The sequence below is a fragment of the Anoplopoma fimbria genome, chromosome 8 (assembly GCF_027596085.1).
Source record: "Anoplopoma fimbria isolate UVic2021 breed Golden Eagle Sablefish chromosome 8, Afim_UVic_2022, whole genome shotgun sequence".
In the NCBI taxonomy this organism is placed as follows: domain Eukaryota; kingdom Metazoa; phylum Chordata; class Actinopteri; order Perciformes; family Anoplopomatidae; genus Anoplopoma; species Anoplopoma fimbria.
In genome coordinates this window covers 9,956,130-9,974,854 of record NC_072456.1, presented here as the reverse complement: position 1 = coordinate 9,974,854, position 18,725 = coordinate 9,956,130, and the positions used below count along the sequence as shown (strand labels likewise).

General features: G+C 41.0%; 1 protein-coding gene across 1 annotated transcript in view; it reads left to right on the top strand.

The window, feature by feature from the left end:
* lrrc7 (leucine rich repeat containing 7) overlaps positions 1–17,090 on the top strand; it is a 37,294-nt gene extending 20,204 nt beyond the window's left edge. Inside the window, exons 20-33 of the mRNA XM_054602942.1 lie at positions 1,513–2,016; positions 2,755–2,979; positions 3,090–3,309; positions 3,794–4,144; positions 4,338–4,583; positions 6,089–6,301; positions 7,166–7,333; positions 8,570–8,689; positions 8,899–9,116; positions 9,578–9,755; positions 9,897–10,010; positions 10,857–10,949; positions 15,284–15,358; positions 16,980–17,090. Coding sequence (XP_054458917.1) covers positions 1,513–2,016; positions 2,755–2,979; positions 3,090–3,309; positions 3,794–4,144; positions 4,338–4,583; positions 6,089–6,301; positions 7,166–7,333; positions 8,570–8,689; positions 8,899–9,116; positions 9,578–9,755; positions 9,897–10,010; positions 10,857–10,949; positions 15,284–15,358; positions 16,980–17,090 — 2,836 coding nt within the window. The remainder of the gene's footprint in view (positions 1–1,512; positions 2,017–2,754; positions 2,980–3,089; positions 3,310–3,793; positions 4,145–4,337; positions 4,584–6,088; positions 6,302–7,165; positions 7,334–8,569; positions 8,690–8,898; positions 9,117–9,577; positions 9,756–9,896; positions 10,011–10,856; positions 10,950–15,283; positions 15,359–16,979) is intronic.
* The last annotated feature ends 1,635 nt before the right edge of the window (positions 17,091–18,725 follow it).

Below are 18,725 nucleotides of genomic sequence, written 5' to 3'. Positions count from 1 at the left end.
TCAGCAGAGGAGAATGACTGATACTGACTGATGCCTGTGTTCTTCATTCTATTTAAACTTCACTCAGCATTGTGATTTAGAATATTATTTATTTTAAGTATATGTTAGATGTTTCCAGTGAGATATTGAGTTTATATAAAACTTTGCTGTTGTATGCATTACTATTTAGTAATATTTAAAATATGAATTAATTCTAATCCTGTTGAATTTATTCCTTTTGTAATTAATATATTAAAAAGCAATCATTTAACTCAGCATTGTTGGTGCCGTACTTTTTTACCATGTGTAGGTTTAATTTTGTTTGATGCCAATCACAGAAGTTGAAGCATATTTTCTAATAGTTTGACATATTTCAGGGTTTGAATTCACACTTGAGTATACTGATAACCAATACTTGGTGCATTAGGTCCTTTTGACAGTTCAGTTTGGTAGATATTCTGAGTTGCTATGACGAATATAAATTAAGTTACAACCAAGATCAGCAACATAAGATTTTTTTCTATTCACATTTATTTACATTTATGGGTCGTGAGAAAAAACTGTGAGATATTTTGCGGAAAACTTTTAACTCAAAATAAAGAGTATTGTCTATAACCAAAAAAAAAGCATTTAAAGGAAGATCACTTTCTAGCCACTTTTGCTGAGTTCACCTTATGGCCTATACCTTAACCCTATCTTTGGGCATTTTCTTGGTATTGTTTGATTCATTGCACTATTAGCTTTAATAGTCTGTGTTGGTGCATACTGTTGTATCAAAACTTGCAAGTAATTTACACTTTTTTTTATATCACAGCATTGCTAAAATTCTCTATTTCTAATTTCTAGTACTTTACATCCTGGAAGATGGATTAATATGTAAAGGTTGACGCAACAAAATGGTCGATAGACGTTCACATTAGTTCCTCCAGGGATCTTAAGATTCAGATGTATCGTAGCATAGGTTAGATTTTTGCCATACATTGTTTGTTTATTCGGTTTCCTCTCAGGGTCTAGACAGATATTTTGTGATTTTTTTAATATAACAGTAACAGTAACCTTTTCCACCGGAATTGTATGAGTATAATAAAGTTAACAATCATTTCCTTGTCCTCACTCTTCTGATGCCTTTCCTCTTTCTAAGGAGCCCCTGCAGGTTGAAAGCTCGCTTTGGTATTGTTTGACATTTAAGTTGTCATTTCACGCGCCCTGGGCTGGTGTACGGATCACAATCTGTACGCTCGTCTCTTTGTCTGTGTGCTTGTGAAAAGTGTGGTATTTGCAAACTGCGAGTCGCAGTGAGGGAGTTTGAAGGCATTAATGTTTTCTGTTCAAGGCTGCTCTCCGAGACGTTAATTACCACAAACATGGTTGTTGGCCAAATTGATCTTCCAGAGAGACATCAGAGAGAGCGAGAGAAAGTTATGTTGTTCTAGTGCCCATTGGCTCTGATTAAATATACAGCACATGATAGTGGCACTTCATTTTATAATCTTCCACGGAATAATTAGTGTTTCATATTTTGTATCTTTGCAGACTGGCTCAGTCTTTCCCCAAACCCATTGACTCCAAGCCCCTGCTATCTCAGAGAGAAACCCCTCCATCAGGAACCCTGCAGCAGCGCGGGGATCGACGCCCACTGAGCGAGCCTTTTGATTGGTCTGAGGCTCCTCACTACGACAACACAGGTTTTGATGCTGAGGAGTCTCCCATGGATCCTCCGACCTCTACTGGGAGTCAGGGAAACCCGCCGCTTGGCTCCAAACCCCGCAGCCAGTCAACACATGGGCGCCGCCCCCTCCTCAGGCAGGAGCGGATCGTAGGAGTGCCTCTGGAGCTGGACACTCAGACGCTCCCCTTCCACGGCAACCAACGCTCCACTCCAGACAATGACCCACAATCAGGACATTCTTCCCAGAATCCCTGGCAGAACTGGACCAGAACCCCAAGCCCGCTGGAGGACCGGACAGCTTTTCCCTCCAAACTGGACCTGACGCCCACCTCTAGCCCCAACCCGGACCGCAAGGACTTGGACCCGAGGTAACTGAAAGGAGCTCCAACAGTCCCACAGTTAGCCCTCACATGTGTATGTGCCCATCCATCGTACTCCTTTGTTTATATAGTAGATAATGTAAGTAAATCCAGTGCTCTGTAATAACTTGATCCTGTGTGTTAAAAGTTTTCCAGTTTTGGCAAAATTTTGTGGATTATGTAAAGGTTGATCAACATATAATGAATCAAACATTTATGCTCATTATCAAGCAGAAATGCCAAACATTGGCCAATCCAAATATAGGACATGTAGGTTTGCAAGCAGCTGTTTTTGCCGCTGTTCTCGTAATAACTCTTTGCTTTTCTGGTAAAGCAATTTCTCAGTTGTATATACTTGTTGTTTTTAGTTTTATGGTCTAGATGCAAAATAGATTAATCACAAAATAATGAACAGATTAATTTGTAATGACAATAGCTGTTAGCTGCAGCCCTACTGTCAAATGTCACACTGTGAGGGGAGTGACTGCTGTATTATGAACCCACTGAGGTTGGCTGTAGACATACAGTGGACCTGTCGATATGCTAGCATAGTATTTCTGCAAAATGCGCTGTTGTAGTGACGCTGCTGGGACCCCTCTTCATTTCTGATCTCATTAATATTTACACCAACCTTGTTCCAGACATAATGATGCTGTTTTACTTGTCTACTGTTGTAACTCTGCTCTAGTCCAGGTCATTTTTCAGGCTCACATAAGAATAACACTTCACCTGTTTTTTTGCTCCAAGGCTGGAACAAGGAGCAGGGCCTTTGCCCGGCAGCTGGACGTACCACGACAATCAGGGGGAGCAGAACAGGAAGGATCAGCTAAGTGTCAGCGGTGGCAACAAGGTAACCGTGGTGATGAGTAAAAGCTCGGACCGCCTTTCCCCGATGATGAGGGAGACAAGATCCAAGTTTAAGAAGTCACAGAGCATCGATGAGATCGACATTGGCTCCTACAAGGTCTACAGGTAGCTTTGTTGTTGTATTTCTAAACAGTAGCAATACCAACATGTGATCATGTCAGTGGGTCAAGTGACTGCAAAGATGTTGCTGATTTCTCTTGTTGTTCTTGCTACAGTATACCCGTGGACAGCTACAGTTCATCCATTGAGCAACAGACTAGTTTGGACCGCCAAGAGATGCCTGGTTCTATGGAGCAGACCAACATGTCACGGTCACAGTCTGCCCCAATGTTAGACGATGAGCTGATCTTCCCAGGACACGGAGGCAGCAACCAGAACCAAAAACCTGCCATCCCGCACAAGGCCTACCACTTTGACCACAACTACAACCCCCAGGTTAGTAGCTCGTCTCTTTCTAAAACCTGCAATTACTTTTTACAACCTATTTCCACTTGAGGGCTGTGGAAATAACCTTTGGTGAACATTTACTTATTACACATCCAGCAGTTTTGGAGCAATATTGTTTTATTTTGCGTCTAGTTTCTTGGAACCTGGTAAATACAAGTCCAATATTCACTCTCTTTACGCTCTGGTTTTGGTCTCCACCAGCAAGGGAAATATCCGTTTCTTTAGCCACTAAATTCTCCCTTATGTTCACCAAGTCGTCTCTAACTGTCTGTCTGCTGTTTTGGTGCTTTTTTTGAAGTGTACTGCAGCAATATAAACGGATATTCAGATTTCAGGGGGTGTTAAGTCACTCTAAAGATCATTTTTTAGATATCTAACTTTAAGAGAAATAAACTAAATACCTTTTTTTTATGACAACAAAAATGCCTGAAAACTTTTCATGGACTTACTGGTAACCGTTCTGACCAATCAGGTGACCATGGACCGTAGGGTCCCTCCCCCATTCCCCAACACACCAGATTATGTCAACCACTCATCGAAAGCCTTGGAGTACATCAATCAACCAGGGAAGACATTACCCAAGGAGTTGGTGAGCCCTCGGTATCGTGCATATCCTCCGCTTGAGATGTTTTCTTTCCCCCAATCGCCGATCAACCAGGATGGTCAGCCCAGCCAGCATCAGCAGCCAATCCCTGCACAGCGATCCAGGCCAGGATTTTTGAGGAGAGCGGATTCATTGGTGAGCTCTACAGAGCTTGCTTTGTTCCGCAGAGTCCATGAAGCCCAGCAGGAGGCGCTGCAGGAAGCTCAGTACAGACAGCAAGTAAGACATCTGTGTAAACTAATCTGACTGCACAGAGACACAGATTACAGCCAAGGGGATTACATGGGCCATTGGGATGCCACTCGACCACTGTGTGTGTGTGTGTGTGTGTTTTTCTTCAAATTGTCAAAAATGAATAAATCAAATGAATAATATCATGGTCTCTGATAGTTGTAAACTCTCCTCTTTTCAGGCGGACCCCCCTCTTTACGGTCGGGCTCTGGCCTATTCCACGCCCATGGAGCACTCTGCTCTCACCAACATGGCCGACAGCCAGAGCCAGATGATGCACAACAAGAGAAACGGTCGCTACGATGACGACTACACCACCTACCAGGAACAGAAGAAGCCCATGATTGGTTATCCGACCAAGAGCCTGACTCAGCGCCGCCCCCTGTCTGCAAGGAGCTACAGTACTGAGACATATGGAGCATCTCAGGTAGAGCAGCTGATATCACTGTTTAAGCTGTGTGCCTTTTTATCCATGTACAACTTTAACCCGCTAACTTCTTTAAACTAAGTTAACAGTCATATTACAATTAAGACAATTAGGGCTGCAACCAGGGCAGGAATTTAAACGGATGGATGGCCATCATGGCCCCTCTGACTTCTGAAAATTGCATGCCGTGCAACCAAAGTGGCCTTGATGCCCCACCCACACTGCCCCAGCTTATTTAGCTGTTTTTCATCTACCTCTTTCTTGTGGTGCAGTTTTTAGAAACCAGTGTCTTTTGTCGAGATTCTGAATTGTTACTTGGACACAAAACCAGTGGTGGGTTTGATTTGATAGTGGTATGAAATGCTGGAAAACCGGGCTACACCTCATAACTGGTCTTTTAACGGTATTCACTTTTTCTGATGGCTACAACAGTTCCCAAGTAGGAAACAAGTACAATAAACAACTTCTTTTTTTGAATAAACAGCTTTATTTCACTGATACTTATACTTTGTATTCAAAATTAAATCATCCTTAGCCCTCAAGTTAAATTAATCACTTCTGTGGGCTTGAAATCATTGTTTTATTTTGATCAAAAAATTTACAAACACCAAAATCCAAGTGATCTGCTCTTAAAGGGCTTAAAGCTGCTCGTAAAGTAAAACTGTTGCAAAAGTCAACCAGACCAACAAAGGCAAAAAAGAAATACTGTATTTCTGGATCACAGGATTGAGGTTCAAAACATTTGACTTTGACCCTGGAGACCATGGGCATTCATCCCCTTTACAACAGTAAACTTTGGTTTCTTTTAACCTTGACCTCCGGCCTTCCGTTACCCTTCCTTTGTAGATAAGCTGTCTTAAAAGAAACAGGTACTGACAAACAGCCTAGGTTAACAAACAGTATTTGTCATAGAGGTCTGAGGATCTGGCATTGCAGTATGTGTATATGACTTGACTCCACTTTCCACCAATTACCTGGGTCCAGGTTGTTACAGCAGCAGACTAAGCAGAGTAGCAAAGGTGTCCTTTGCCATATCCCCCAGATCCCACGGCATTCCCCTAAGTCCATAAATAATCCCCTCAGCATGTTCTGGGTTTGCCCCAAGTCAGACTTTCCAAAAATAGTCACAGAAAGGTGTCCAGCAGCATGCTGATCAGATGGGCAAAGCACCTCATCTGGCACAATTCAGCCTTAAAAGAACAGAGCACAGCACGGAAACTAAGAAACTCATAGTGAACGCGTATGACTGTCTTTATTCCTGCCGAATTGCACCAAAGCACTGGGCTGAAAGTGAAGGTTGTAATATACATCACCTGTTATTATAAACAGTGTTTGCATTACTTCAGTCTTTATGCTAATCTGCCTGGCATTCTCACGTTCCATTTAACCCTCGCAACAACCACAACACTTAACTACCTAGTGTGACACTTAATTAAATAATTGTATCGCTATCAGGTCCAACTTTAGCTTTTGGGCATTATCGAATTGTAATCTTTCTTCCTCAGGCACGTCCAGTGTCAGCTCGTCCCACCATGGCTGCCTTGCTGGAGAAAATGCCCCCTGACTACACTCTGGCAACCTGCCCTGAGAAACCATCTGATGACACCATCAAAGTAAGACCCGGCGTACCACTGAAGCCTGAAGACATCACCTCCAGGATGCCCGCCGATTGGAGGCAACAGCTACTTAGGCACATAGAGGCCAAACGATTGGACAGGGTACGTCAATGCAACGCAGAAACACTGAAGAGGGAGAAACACACACACACACACACACACACACACACATACGGAAGCCCTCTCTGTCTGTATCCGTGTAAGTCTGTGTTGTAAGGTCGACCAGATATGTGTCCGGCTGCATGTGTGTCCCATCCACACTGTCGCTCTGTCAGCCTGACCTACTGCACACATGTCCTAAAATACAATTCCACAAATTAGAGTCTGACCCTGTGACGTTTGTTAAAATCATATTTGACAAATGAAAAATCACCAAGAGAATTCAAATGTATTAAGGAACTTTAGAGGTGCTCATAGGAATACTAATTTATATTTGGCAGGCTAAATGTTTTCTAGTCTTTGAGTCCGGGCTCCAGCTTCATATTTACTGTAAAAACATGATATTACTATTAATCTTCTTATCTAACTTTTTGCAAGAAATGTTAAAAAAGTTGTCATTGACCTTTGGACGGAGCTGTGTGATGGTGCTAAAATGAAGCATTGAAAGACATTATCGTTATCAGTAGGGATTGGGCTAATTGTTTGTTTAAATATCCACACATGTAACTACGTAGGTAATTTAAAAACTTACACACTAATGCTACAATGACTCGATCCACCTGTTGTTGCTTGTATGACACAATGTTCTCTGTCTGTATTGACCGATCACAAGCTAACATTTCTCTGTGCTTTCAGCAGCTCTGCACTCTTGATGTTGTTGTTGTTTTACCATTGTTATTGTTTGTTGTTTATTTGTATGTGGAGCTTACAGTGTGTTATCACCACGCTGCGGCCTGCTGTGTGGGCTCCGCCCCCCCATCCCCCCTGCATTCACCCATGTCATGTGATGTTGTCTCCTCCAATCAGAGTGGTGTCCTAAAGCACAACACGCTCACGCTGGGCATGCTCTGTCAGGGCGGGGGTCACGGCCAGGGGCGCAGCAGCACTTTGAACTTTAATCTTTACAATAACACTAAGCATGAGCCCCCTGCTGGCCGCTGGCTGCCACTACCTCCTCCTCCATCTGCTAACGCTGTGAGTATCCCTCTGGTACTGGTAACCCCTGGTACTGCTGTTATCACTGCACACTAGCTATTGTCTTTAATAACTAGCTGCCACTGCCTGTTCACTCAACTACAGCAACCATGAACTATTATTTAAACGTGTGGTATTATTGGTGTTATAATTTAGATTATTACGATTACCTTGTCGACTACCTCAAGCTGTTAACATCGATGAACTGGGTATTTGGCGTTCAAATCCCACAAATCATTCTCGATGTGAGTGGCAGACACTTCTTCAATTCAATTCTGATGATTGATTGGTATTTTCTGAGTTTGGATTCAACTATAACACACTTTCCATATTTCAAGGTTCCCAAAACAACAAGGATGGAAGCAGCTAACATTTGTCTGCACCATCCTATAAAGTACTCTACTGTATTCTGTCAATGTACTTGTTGTCTGACACGTGGAGCTGTTGGGCAATGTATGTCTACACCACATTCAGCAATTTATACTGTGCCACCTGATACAAAAAATACTCACCGTTTTGGACTGGGAACACCTTTAAAGGCTTTTGATAACTTGGTTTCTCAAACATCATTCTTACTGCGGGTAATGTGCTGCTATTTGAACAGTTTTAATTATTTCACATAAGAGATTTCAGTATTTATTTTTTCTCTTTGCTGCTCTTAATGGTTTAAAGTAGGCAGGGCCCAGTTCCCCAAAAGTGTTGTCACATGCTTGTAAGAGCCAATCAGGATTCAGCAACATTTCAATCAGAATGTGATGACAGTTGTTGGGGCAATCAAATCTAATTAAACCAAGCTCACACAGTCCTGATGAAACATTATCAGAATTTTTTTTTTGTGTGAACATATTAATGAATAATACCTGAAGGATTTTTTTACCTTTTAAATTGTTGTCTTATTTAATCAGGAATAATTATTTTGTTGCAGAGAAATTAATCCAAATTCTCAGGAGCTTTAAATGAGAAGCTCTTGAAATACAAAAACAACTTTCTATTCTGATACAGTATTTAACAACTGCACCAGTCATCACACCATGTAGATTGGTGGTAACATTGCGCAATATATTACTTCACCTTCTATTTACTGTTACAGCTCTTTGGTATTCATACTTAAAAACAACATAATCTCACATGACATCCATATTAACCTGTCTGAAACTCAGGCAGGTAAAGGTTGATACATGAGTTAATTATTTAAGTTAAATGTTCATTTTTAGTTATGGTCATTGTCTCTTTCAGACCCCATCTCAGCAGGCTGCCATGCTGGATAATGATCAGGAGGGGCTGACAGGGGGAAACCAGTGGGCTCCCTACTCACTTGGCAGGAGGGACGTCCCACCGGACAACCTCATGAAAAAGGTAAGAGCTGACCAGTGAACCTTTTAGTCTTAGGTTTCTGTGGTTTTATCCAGCCTATAGATGGTAGGGTTCTTGTGGCTTGGAAGGAAGAAAGGATATTGTGATAAAGTCTTATAAATGCAAATAAATAATCATCTCTCCACGATCATGGTGTGTCTGTGTGCTTAAGAGTTTTCAATGTCTCTAACTTGCCCCTCGGCTGTCCACAGAGTGCCCACTCGCACAACCCCTCCCACCAGTCACACAACACCATGATCGTCACTTCCTCCTCCTCTTCCTCTTCCACTACGCCTCACCGTGTAGTCGTGCAGCAGGGCTACGACGGGATGATGAACAAAGGGGGCCAATACCAACCGGGAATGCCCCTGTCAGTTGTTCCCTCTGGGGGGCCTGGGCAGTACCAAGGCAACATGCCTCAAGGTAAATGGTAATAAATTCAATTTGTAGCCCGAAAAGATGTATTTCGGGGTTGAACAAGGAGTTTGATACCACTTTGAGTTGTAATGTAGAAAATGTAATTATTGGGGTTACAAGCAGTCATCCAATTAAGCCGTCAGATCCAATCACTGTAAAAAATTGGAAACAGATGTAGCATAATCGTTTATAAACTGTCAATTAAAGAGTGATTCAATCGAGGGTCACAAAACACCAACAGCGTAGGCCATTACCATTAGCATTCGTTAGCCGCTTAGCTTACCCATATGTTTGTTTGTTTTATTTGTTTTAAATTCAGTTTAAGCTACTGTAGCAATAAAAGTTGGATTAATTTCATTCCACTTTGAAACCTGAGGTCGGTGGGTATAACATTATAACATTTCTACCATGTGTTTCAAATCACCAGCCCTTTAATTAATCAGTTAAAGGTAGTTTATTTAAGAGTGTTACCAGTTTCTTTTTTTTTTTTTTCTTCCCTCCAGGCCATTCCGCCCCTGGACAGGGTTACCCCGGCGCCGGCCTGCCCATGGCTCTGTCCCCATCTGGGAACCAGCCCCAGTACAACCCCCATTCTTCCCACACATCCCATCAGCCCGCCACCAACCCGCAGTACCACGGCAACCAGGGCATGGTCCATAGCAACCAGGGCATGGTCCATAGCAACCAGGGCATGGTCCATAGCAACCAGGGCATGTCCCATAGTAACCAGGGCATGTCCCATAGTAACCAGGGCATGTCCCATAGTAACCAGGGCATGTCCCATAGTAACCAGGGCATGGTCCATAGTAATCAGGTTGTCATGACTCACACCAACCCACGGCCTCAGAGCGCTCGCTGCCTGTTGCAGACGAAAGGCCAGAAGAGCACGGATGGTTTCCAGGAACAGGTATCTGTCTGTCTGTCCATCTGTTTGTCCTCAGAACCCACGTCCCACACTATCTTGGAGGTCTGTTCGAAAATGGGCTGTGCTGAAATGATGGCTAAATACAAAACAAAGGATACCAGTGTTGTTGGTGTAGTTACAGTATACTGCAAATATTAAAAAAACAGAACAGATATAAAGAGTAAAACACTTTAAGACTTATGCACACAAAAAATAACAGTGGTGAAAGAGAAATAATGCTTGATGTAAATGGCTTTGTCGGAAAACAAACCAGCAAAACCAAGTTTGCAGAGACGGTTGTGGTTAACGTTAACTAACTAGTCAGATCGGGACCCGATGGTTAGGTTATGAAGCTGTAAACTCAATCAAAGCACACAAAATATAAAAATTACTGGGACATGTTGGGTTAATTTTAGCCACCTGACTGCAACAGTTTGTGGGAAGAAGCAGGTCTAGAAAAAGCCACTGAGGCGTTGTTCTAAATCTGAGATATCTCACAGATGGAGATCACTGTACCAGTTTAGCTATGAACATGAAGTCATTCACACCACCACGATCAGCTGATCTTCCTGCAGGGTTTTGTTTTTCACTTGCTAGTATGCGATGGCTCTCATTATGCCGAATAGAAAAACTCTGACAAGGATATTTGTGGCTCAATTGTGGTTGCCAGAGAACTGAAGACCTCCAATATAGCTGCCAAAGCGTGTCACACTGCATGAAAGCACTCCTCCATCGTTGTACATCTTCTCGACACACTCTATGCTTGTGTAGAAATTTGTATTTCACTGTCACTTGTCTTTCTTTCTTTTCTGTCTTTCTTTTTTTTATCCCCCTCCTCTCTCTCTGTAGTTGTGTGTGAGAATAGAGAAGAACCCTGGTCTTGGTTTCAGTATCTCTGGTGGCATCAGCGGCCAGGGGAACCCCTTCAAACCGTCCGACATGGTACGACCCGACCCCGGCCTGCCAGCCTATCACAGCATCCCCGGCTTTACCTCAGAGTTGCCATGGAAACTGCTGCTCGTTACCGCAGTGTTTGGTCTGTCCGTCTGTCTGTGAGGCAGCGGTTGACTTGGTTAAACTTTGAGACTCTCTGAGTCTGTGATCTTAAACTACAGACTTTTGGTAAAACATCAGTTTAAATGAAGTTTATGAATTTGAAGAGGGAAAGAAACCTAAAGTGCTGATCAAATATATTAAAACTGAACCTCTTGAAATATTAGATCTTCTTATTAGCATCACCAAACAGGATAGAAACTTAGTTTACCAGAGTTTGGTAAACTATATAATTAAGAATGATAGTACAAGTGATACTTTTGATACCTGACACTCACACTATGCATGCACATATTACTAGTTTGTTTGGTTCATTTTTTCAGTGTGCTCATCACTAATAGATCTCTTGGAAAATTAAGTTATGGCAACAAACTTGAATATTTCCGTATTTAGAAATAGATTTATGCCCACATGTACACATGATGTCTTATTATAAGACATGCCAAACCCTTTTTTTCATTTCTACTTCTGGGTTTGACTGATCTTGTCAGTGTGTGCCTGTGCTGAGAGCCTGTTGGGGTTGCAGATCCCCCAGGCCTCCTGCACATGGCAGTCTGTCCTAGAAACATGCTGCTATAGTCAGTCTAAAGGAGCGAGGCTGCTCACGGAGCTCTGACAGCTATTTTCGGAAGGCTGCTTTAGTTCTGGGACACCGTGGGTGATTTTAGATGTTCAACACTTTGATCTCGGGATGGAAAGCATTGCAGATTTTACTGACTGTTATTCAGATGTTGAGTAACTGACGCGACAGCTGGTCTATAAATAGAAAGCCTAGAATAAGAGAGCTTTAAAACAGTTGGCCTCCGCGCAGCCCATGTGACAAATGTTGAATTAATTAAGTCGGGGGTGTGAAGTGATGATATAGAAACTGTCAATTCATCATTTAACTTAAGTTTGGAGTAGACAAGTAGTGACTCAGTTGCTGACACGTACAGTTATTTAATAATTACCACGTCTACTTGTATCCATAAAGCTTCTCCAGCTGCCCCCTGTCCATTATTAATGCCCCCAAGGGATTCTCCAACATATTTAGTCAAGTAATGATATTTTACATAGAGTATATTTATACAGGAGCAAGGTACACTGTAGGTCTATATATAGACATAACCATCCATTTTAATACGGATTAATGGGTGAATTGAAGAATACTTCTCAATATTTCACATTAAAGTAAAACCTTTACCTTTACCATCATAAAGTGAAAATTTTTTTAGATTTTTGACTGAGTCACGGGAGTATGTATGGTTCAAATGTAAATGTTCTACTGTGAAATGTGCATTTAGACGTCCTAAATGTGGTGTGTGATGAACTCTGTCTGCTCAGACCCCACATACGAGGCCCCCACTGGGTCACACTCGTGGAAGATATTTGACCTCAGCCAGGGTTATCATGATACAAAAAAAGACAACTTAATCACCTTGTTCTTACTCTGGGCCTCTTGTTACTTCCATCCACACTCGTGAGGCGTCTTGCATACGCAGACGAACGTTTCTTTCATGTTATTTTCAATGATTGTCATCTCAGGGCCGATTTGTCAGCAGCTTTAGCTCAAACAAATGCAGAATCCTTTGATTTTGGTTTGATCATCTTTTCTGACCTACTTCTTAGAACTGTTTTGGTTTGTCTGCATATATATATATATATATATATATATATATAAATATATATATTTGTGACTATTCCAGTCAAACAGTAGACATTACTAGGTTTAAGACTACATAAATTGTTTACATTTCCTTTGAATGTAAATTAAGGGCAGACTTAAGGCTAAATTGAACCAGAGTTTAAATAGTTCAAAGGACTGTGACTCAAAACAGCATGACTGATAAATTATACATCTGTGGATTTGATCCCTCGAGCCGACTACAGCCACGGCTGTACAACAGGACTGTGGCGTCCCCTTGTGGTTAGCCTGTTGTTTGCACCCATCAATTTATTTGGGCTAGAAGAACACACTTGTAGTCTAGATTAATTTGTGGTCTTTATATTTGTAAAATACTAAAATACAATTGGAACAGTATCATCCTCAAATTGGCTTCAAATTGTAAGTTTAAATTGTAAATTATGTTATTTCTGCTCAAATTCAACAAAAGATCTTCTCTTTTCTGTTTTCCTTTTTTTCTGTATATAAGGCTTTTATGGCTTATATACATACTTCTCTGTCCTCTTTTATAATGGATGAACACATCCATCAATATTTCACCATGAAAAAGTGCAGATTTCAAAAACTTCATAAACTTGACAGAAAAGTTTAGTTTTGTATAGTTTGTAAATGTATATAACAATATCCTTTTTATAACATTTTTTTATATATTTTTTTTACTGTAAACAAGAAATAAATTAGCAATAATCATATCAATATTGGGCTAAAATTATTTTAAAAACCTGTTATTCACATTCAAATTCAAACAAAAATATGTATCTCCTTCTTGTACTTTTGCTAAATTTGAAAGGATAATTTCTTGGTGCTTTCTTTTCTTGTATAGAACTAATTCCAATAGATTGATAATTTACAAAACATTATTCTCAAAACAGTTCCCTTATTACGTTGTGTCTGACAAGTTGTTTAAAAGTTTAGATCCCTCAATCATTTGTTTACCTTTTCAAGTTCTTAAAACCTGCCACAGGCCATTACCAGGTTTCTAAAAAAAAAAAAAAAGAAAAGAAAATGAGTTTAAAGTCTAAGTTTGACTTTAGAGACTAGCTGTGTCTTTCTTAGCCACTGGGTCAATTTCACCTCTGGCTAATTAGGAATTCAGCAGGTGGAGACTGTGACTCAGTTCCTGTATTGACCAGAGTGGGATCCTGGGCTTTGATGTATTACCTTCTAAGACTCGGCTTTAGAACAGAAGACAGGGTTTTAAGGAGCAGAACATGGATTTTTTTTGTCAAATCCCGGTCAATAACGTTTAAAAATCCAATTTTCTGTTCCTGATGTGGATAAATATGCTGTCTTTGCACACTGAGCTGCTGTTGATAACATACTTATTAACTGTCATCTTGAAAAGAAAACTGTATATAGGTTATCACTGAGCTGCAAAAACCTCATCCCCAATATTGTCCTGAAATATAGATATATTTTTCAAAATTTCTGATAAAATCTGAAATTTTGATGGAAGGTTTTTGCAGGGCACTGCAGCTTTGTGTGCAACGGCTTTATAGTGTGTTTAACTGTTATGACAAACGCTACACAATTTTCAGCTGCTAACAAACACATTAGTAATGTACAGTGAGCTCCATATTCCACTTTCTCAGTACCTGTATAGTAAAGTAGTAAATTAACTGACCACATAACAATTGGTGTTTAAAGTATGTTAGCAAGTTGGCAAACAAGGCATATATGCACGACTTTGCATACAAAATGAAACCATGTCATAGCCACATAATCTAAATTATTAGATTGTATACATATATGAGGCTCACTGTATAAATGCCAGTGCCACCATAACTGGTAACTAAACTAATGCTTCTAATACAACTCTTTCACACGCAATATATGTGTTTGTTCTTGCATTCACCCATAGACTGTGGTATGAAGGTGCCACTGCACTGTCACAACTACATCGTATTGTTAACTTTATCTGTCAAGCTCACCGTTCAACACGTGCACAACCTGTTGAACCACGTTGAGTCGACACAACTGCATCGTCCCACACTTTTCTGTGTTCAAAAACATCTTTCAGCTCTCAGTGAAAAGATGTTGGTGTTTTTAAAATCTCTGCCTTGGGTTATTGAGGGAATATATGGGGGGTGAAAAATCTTCTGACCTTCCCCCTACCTACTTCTTCCCCCTAGTCAGTACCCATCCCACACCTATTCTTCTTGCCCTATTCTTTATACAGTGTACTTACCATATATATATATATTTCTCTCTCTTCTAATATCACATTTCTTATCTGTATAAATAGCCTATAAACCATTTTGACATGTGTAATCTATGTCTTTTTGGAAGGAATGTTATACTCGGCATCTGTAAATAAATGAGACATATGCCAAAAGTAAGTAATCCAAAGTACTTTAAATTTCAACTAGATTTCATCATGAATTGCATGCCTCTCTAAATTTAGAACAAAGAGAATGCATTGGTAAACTGCCGGTATATTTTTGGCAGTAATGTGATTTTTTTGGGGGGGGTTGGATATTGAAATGAGAATGAGAAAGGCAAAGATTCTAAACCATCGTGTCCCTGTGTCGTCCTAACGGTGTATCATTTTGACTTATAGGGTATCTTTGTTACTAGGGTACAGCATGACGGGCCCGCCGCCTCCGCCCTGCAGCCCGGAGACAAGATTCTGCAGGTAACGTCCTCTCACTCGTCACCAACTGGGCCAGAAACAGCCGCATCCTGACCGCTCTCCCTCCCTAAGCCCTCCCTTGTTTAATAAACACAGAGGCAGAGCATTAAGTAGGAAGATGGGTGCTCTTTTCTTTGCTACAGTTAGCTGGACATTTTCTATTCTTCAGTGACGCACCAACACTTATTTTCCACAGTGATCGAGCCAGTGATCACAAGCTCACCCACTGGTGTTTTCTTACAAAACTAGATTGTGTCAGACTTCAGCATTTTCCCACCTGTTTGTTCAGCCTCTGTGTGTAGCTGTTGATGCTGAAATCAGGCATGACCTCCATCCCCCTCCAAACCGCTTTATCATCCATCATTAGCCAGACGAACCCTAAAAGCCAAAGTATTTTAGAAGCCTAAACCAATACGTCGTTTACACTATTATTCTGACTATTACTATGAGACTGGGGAAATGATTTGAAAGCCATTTTGTAGGAAATCAAGGCTGAACTAACGTTAAGCTTCGTAATCATGCAGCGTCAGTTGTGACAACTGTTGGACTGCAGTGCTGATCATGGCTACCACTTAAATATTGTTTAATTGTTAAGTTAACCAAAGAGTTTCTGCTTGTACCTGTCATCGGGGTTATCATAAAACACATTACAAAGAACATTTCAGAACAACAGGAATGAAAGGTAGAGAGTACAAAGGTTAAACAATCAATGGTTGGCATACACATGGGTTTTTATGGCCCTGATAACAAGCCAATAAAGGTGTTCTTTATACTTCAATGGCGGTTGCCAATTAGATCATTTCAGGTCAATAAACTCTTTCTAATACAGTAACTTTGGATAAGACTTGGGCCTGAACACTCGGAACATTTCTGCATTGCAGTGTGCAGTAAGAAATACAGTATGTTATTATTGAGATGACTAGATTGTTTCTCTGAAATATAAGCTGAGAAAAAAGAAACGTGGGTGCGCTACAAGTGAACATTAATTGAATGCTGAAATGATGCATTGTTTAACCTCGCAAGGATACTTTTCCAGGGGCAACAAAAAGCGATTGAACCAATTTTCACCTCCCATGTAGATCAGTCAAACTGAATCAATAAGCAATCCACAGAAATAATTCATAATTATTGATTTTATTTAAATGTACTTGTAGCTATTATTTCAAAGTATAGAGCTAGAGTAAAGTCAAAAGCAAGCGGGAGGATTGTACTGTGAGGTCAAAATGAGATGCCAGCGCTTTACCATGACAGATTGACCCCCCCCCCTTCCTTTCATGTTTTACTCCCCCTCTCCTCCCCCTTCATCTTCTCTCCACAGATGTACAGTTTAGCTGGATGAGCTCATCTAAAAGCCCTTTTTGTCTTTACCCCTTCTCTCTCTCTACAGCATGACTGTGTAGCTCCTCCTCTTCTCTCTCTTTTCCCCAACAGTGATGTGTTACTGAGATAATGATGGCAGTGACCCTCCATCCCTCCACACACACACACACACACACACACACACACACACACACACACACACACACATAGACATATGTATGGGAATACTGCAGCACACATACCTCTATACATACATGCACACACACACACATGCTGTTGACCGTGCTGCGTGTTTGCCTTGCAGGCTAACGGACATAGTTTTTTACACATGGAGCACGAGACAGCCGTCTCTCTGCTGAAGAGTTTCCAGCGGACGGTGGACTTGGTGGTTCTGAGAGACAGCAGCACTTGCTAGAAATAGTTTTATAACAAAACAAACAAACAAAAAACACAACAACGCTTCTCTACTCTGCTCATCGCCATCCCACGCCACCCCACCTGCCCTCCGCTGGAGGCTTGTGGAACTGAAAAATGAGCCGCCTTTTTTACCTTTTTAAGGGGAAAACACAGACATTTATTTGCCTATTGCTGGACCAAAGGCAAATACTAGTGCCAAATGTACCATAGGAAACATATCGGCTCTTCTGTCTGCCAGCGGTCAGGGACCTGATCGACGTCTGGACGGACCACAAGAGGACTCTTTGAGTTCCTACAGGGCTGCTGCAGTTTGAATTTTGTGGTTGTTAATTAGGCAGTCATCATCTGATCAGTCTGAAAAGTTAGTTTTTGTATTTTAGCTTTCCTCCACTGCCTTTTATTTTGCTTTCCATGTTAGATATTTAATCATTTGCTTGGTGTAGCACATGATTCACTTTCCGTGTTCTTCATTGCGTCGTTCTCTTGTCTGTTGTCTTTTACTCTGTTCTCTTCTTTTGACTTGTATCTTCTGTTCTGTTCTTCTCTTTCGATCGCTGTTTTCTGTTTTATTCTCTTCTGCTGTCTTCTGTTCTGCAGGTATTTTTGCCTCCAGTGTACAGAATTTAATAACTTAAGACTTTCTGCCTTGTGTACATATATAGAGCTGCAGCTTTCTAGAGCGGCGCTCTCCTTGGGGCCTGGACAGACAGCTCTAAAAGTTTATGATTAATATAAATATTGTTGATAAACCACATTCTGAATTCTCTCTTACGAACATACAGGGATTATTTCTCCAAATGGACAATTTTCTACAGTATACCACTGATTTTTTTTTTCTTCTTCCTGTAAAGAAAACACTGTTGATAGTTCATTACTGCTTCTTCTTTTATTTGTGTTTGTTTTTTGCAAACTGTTGCTTGCACAGGTGTTCTGATAAGAGCTAAAGCAATACTACTGTGGCTCGGTCCATTGAGATTTTCAGCAGAGCCTAACTTGTCCTACAGTGCCATCTATTGAGCAAATCATGCTAATGTTTACACACACTGCCATGCACACAAGCTGACAGGCAAACACACACAAATACAGTAGACATATGTGACCCCATAAACACATATGCAATGGTGCGCTCTGTCCACTATTCATAATGAAGCCCTTTCTATATTCTAGCCTGATTTTACAATTCAACTGCGATAACAAAACGAGTCACACACACTCGCACACACTAACATTACTCATAATATCTGTGCCATATTCTGAAGTTCTGTTTTCTAGTGTTGTTGCAGCAATGTTACATCCTTTTTTTTTAGCTGTTTGAGTTGTATGATAAAGTCACAGCATGCTTTCATACTGTCGTTCACTCTCAGCCAGCCATTTTCTGTTGGCTTCTAGAGTTGTCTACTTTGTAGAAGACTCATGATGTATTATACCACTGAGTTATTAGTGAGACTGATGTTCTGTAGTTGGTGCCATATGGACCCTATGCCCCCTCCCTGGTTGTATTTACACACAGGCCCAAAAGAGCAGAGCTTTACTGCTTTGTGGTCCAGATCTGATCTAAACACAGCGAGAGCAGCAGCGTGGCATGAATGGGTAGGGAAACTGTTTTTTAGCATTTGGCCTGCCCTGCAAGCAT